Below are 2,360 nucleotides of genomic sequence, written 5' to 3' on the forward strand. Positions count from 1 at the left end.
GTGGATGGGGATGAAAAATGCAGGTGGTGGGGATAGGGAGTGATTGATGGATGTAGGGTTTGGGGTGGAGTGGGAATGGACGACAGGGTAAATGATCAAAGGCAAGGATGGTGATGATGATGATGATGATGATGATGATGATGATGATGATGATGGGGTGGATGAAGGTGGGTATGGGGTAATAGGATGGAGGATGGATTAAGATGAGGATGGGGTAATGGGATGAAATGGGGGTGAGAAAAGGGATGGATGAGGTGGGTATGGGGTAATAGGATGGAGGATGGATGATGATAATGATGATGATGATGATGATGATGATGATGATGATGATGGTGGTGGTGGTGGTGGTGGTGGTGGTGACTGCGACAAATCGTTTCAAGTTTACACCACAGTTAAGATGAATATGAGCAATATCCGAATACTGATCTTGTAACTGACATACATGTAACTAGCTTATCGGTACACATTGTTCCTTCACACCATAATTATGTACCATGTGGCCGAGTGGGAACATAATAATTTATGGTAATGTGTATGTGTTTGGACGAGAGGATGTGTGGGACAGAATGTGTGTGTATGTATGTATGTGTGTGTGTGTATGTGTGTGTGTGTGTGTGTGTGTGTGTGTGTGGATTTGTGTGTGTGTATATGTGTGTGTGTGTGTGTGTGTGCCTATATGTGTGTGTGTTTTTGTGGATATTATGTGAATGGCGCTTGCACAGGCGTGTGTGTGTGTGTGTGTGTATGTGTGTGTGTGTTTGTGTGTGTGTGAATGTATGTGTGTGTGTATGTATGTATGTGTGTGTATGTGTGTGTGCGTATGTATGTGTGTGTATGTGTGTATGTTTATGCATGTGTGTATTTGTTGAAACACGGAATCAATGCGCTTGCAGCTTAACAATAAAAATTCAATAAAATTCGCCTTTTCTTCTCACCTGGAAATCGCGTCTGTCTTCTCCACTCCTAGGTGCCGACCTCTCACGACACGGCGAGTGTGAAGCCACCTTAAGACTTTCTGCTCGCGAATCGCTTCGGTCGCCCTCCACAGAAGTATGATCATTCTTGGAAAGGAAAGGATTCGTAGATCCAAAAGTCATCTGATGGTCAATATTCGGGATTGTCATTATCCCTAGAGCCATCAAAGACAAAGAGAGAGTTGCGATTGCGATGATGAAGAAAAGAAACTCGTTCGAAGAAGACCATCGCCATCTTAGAAGGTTCCTGAGACAAATTTTCATCGTGGCGTCTGTTGCCTAGTGGTTAGGTTACCGGGCTCGTAATCGTGAGGTTGGGGCGTCGGTGGCCTAGTGGTTAGGCTACTGGACTCGTAGTCGTGAGGTTGGGGCGTCGGTGGCCTAGTGGTTAGGCTACTGGACTCGTAATCGTGAGGTTGGGGCGTCGGTGGCCTAGTGGTTAGGCTACTGGACTCGTAGTCGTGAGGTTGCGGGGTTGTGGGTTCGTGGGTTGGGAAAGGCACTTTACACGAATTTTCCTCACTTCACCCAGGTGGGAATGGGTACCCGGCCATAGACAGTGCAAGATTTTCACAGTATGTTAGTGTTTTAATGCCTATAAATGGCTGCTTGCACTGTACGCTTCCCAGGAAGTTGATGTTGTTTCAGAATGCTCTCGGGTCTGCTGGGGTAATAGTATAGATTGTGAAGCGCATAGGGCCTGCTGTTGAGCGGGAGTTTGCGCTATACAAATGCTATCTATCTATCTATCTATCTATCTATCTATCTATCTATCAAAGTGATGGCTTAATTTGATTGCTAAACACCCACACTTCATTACCGCTTCGTCTTCCTTTTTTCAGGAAGAGCGTAGACTTGAGGATTACAATCTTGATCCTGCTTTTCTGGGCACTGTCCTGACCTTTTGCTCCTTGCTTTCTAGCACAGCTCTGGTGCGCAACGTAACTATACGAGCACATACGAAGGGTGAACACATTAGTCTTGCTTTGGTCCTCTACGCGTGCGACAAACAGCTACTCTTTACAACAATGCTCTTTGTTTGGTTCCAAATAGAGTCAAACAGTGCGTGCCTTGGCGAACGGGAATTTCTATCTCATAAAGAATGCACGATTTTCAATACTAGACTTGTGTATTATAAAGTACAAGTCAGTAAGATACATCCTTTTTTGTCCAGATCCTGGAACATTGAGGAAGAAGAACACAAACCTGAGGTCTATTTTTTTCCTCCGCGGAATTGTCGACTTCTGTGACAGCGCGGATTCCAGATGATAATTTTGGTTTTTCTGTTTCACTGGTTACGCTGCTTCTGGACTCTGGAGAGGGAAGGGTGAGCTTGGTTCGCCACTCGCTCGCGCACGGTGGAGGGAGAGAGGGAGGGAGAGAGGG

At 45.7% G+C, this 2,360-nt stretch overlaps 1 protein-coding gene across 1 annotated transcript in view; it reads right to left on the reverse strand.

Moving 5' to 3' along the window:
- The window catches only part of LOC101851659, a 10,281-nt gene extending 8,971 nt beyond the window's left edge, over positions 1–1,310 (reverse strand). The window contains exon 1 of the mRNA XM_013085733.2: positions 936–1,310. Within this exon, the coding sequence (XP_012941187.2) occupies positions 936–1,238 (303 nt within the window). The 5' untranslated portion in view covers positions 1,239–1,310. The remainder of the gene's footprint in view (positions 1–935) is intronic.
- Positions 1,311–2,360: the final 1,050 nt, after the last annotated feature.

The sequence above is a fragment of the Aplysia californica genome, unplaced genomic scaffold (assembly GCF_000002075.1).
Source record: "Aplysia californica isolate F4 #8 unplaced genomic scaffold, AplCal3.0 scaffold00402, whole genome shotgun sequence".
Classification (NCBI taxonomy): Eukaryota; Metazoa; Mollusca; class Gastropoda; order Aplysiida; family Aplysiidae; genus Aplysia; species Aplysia californica.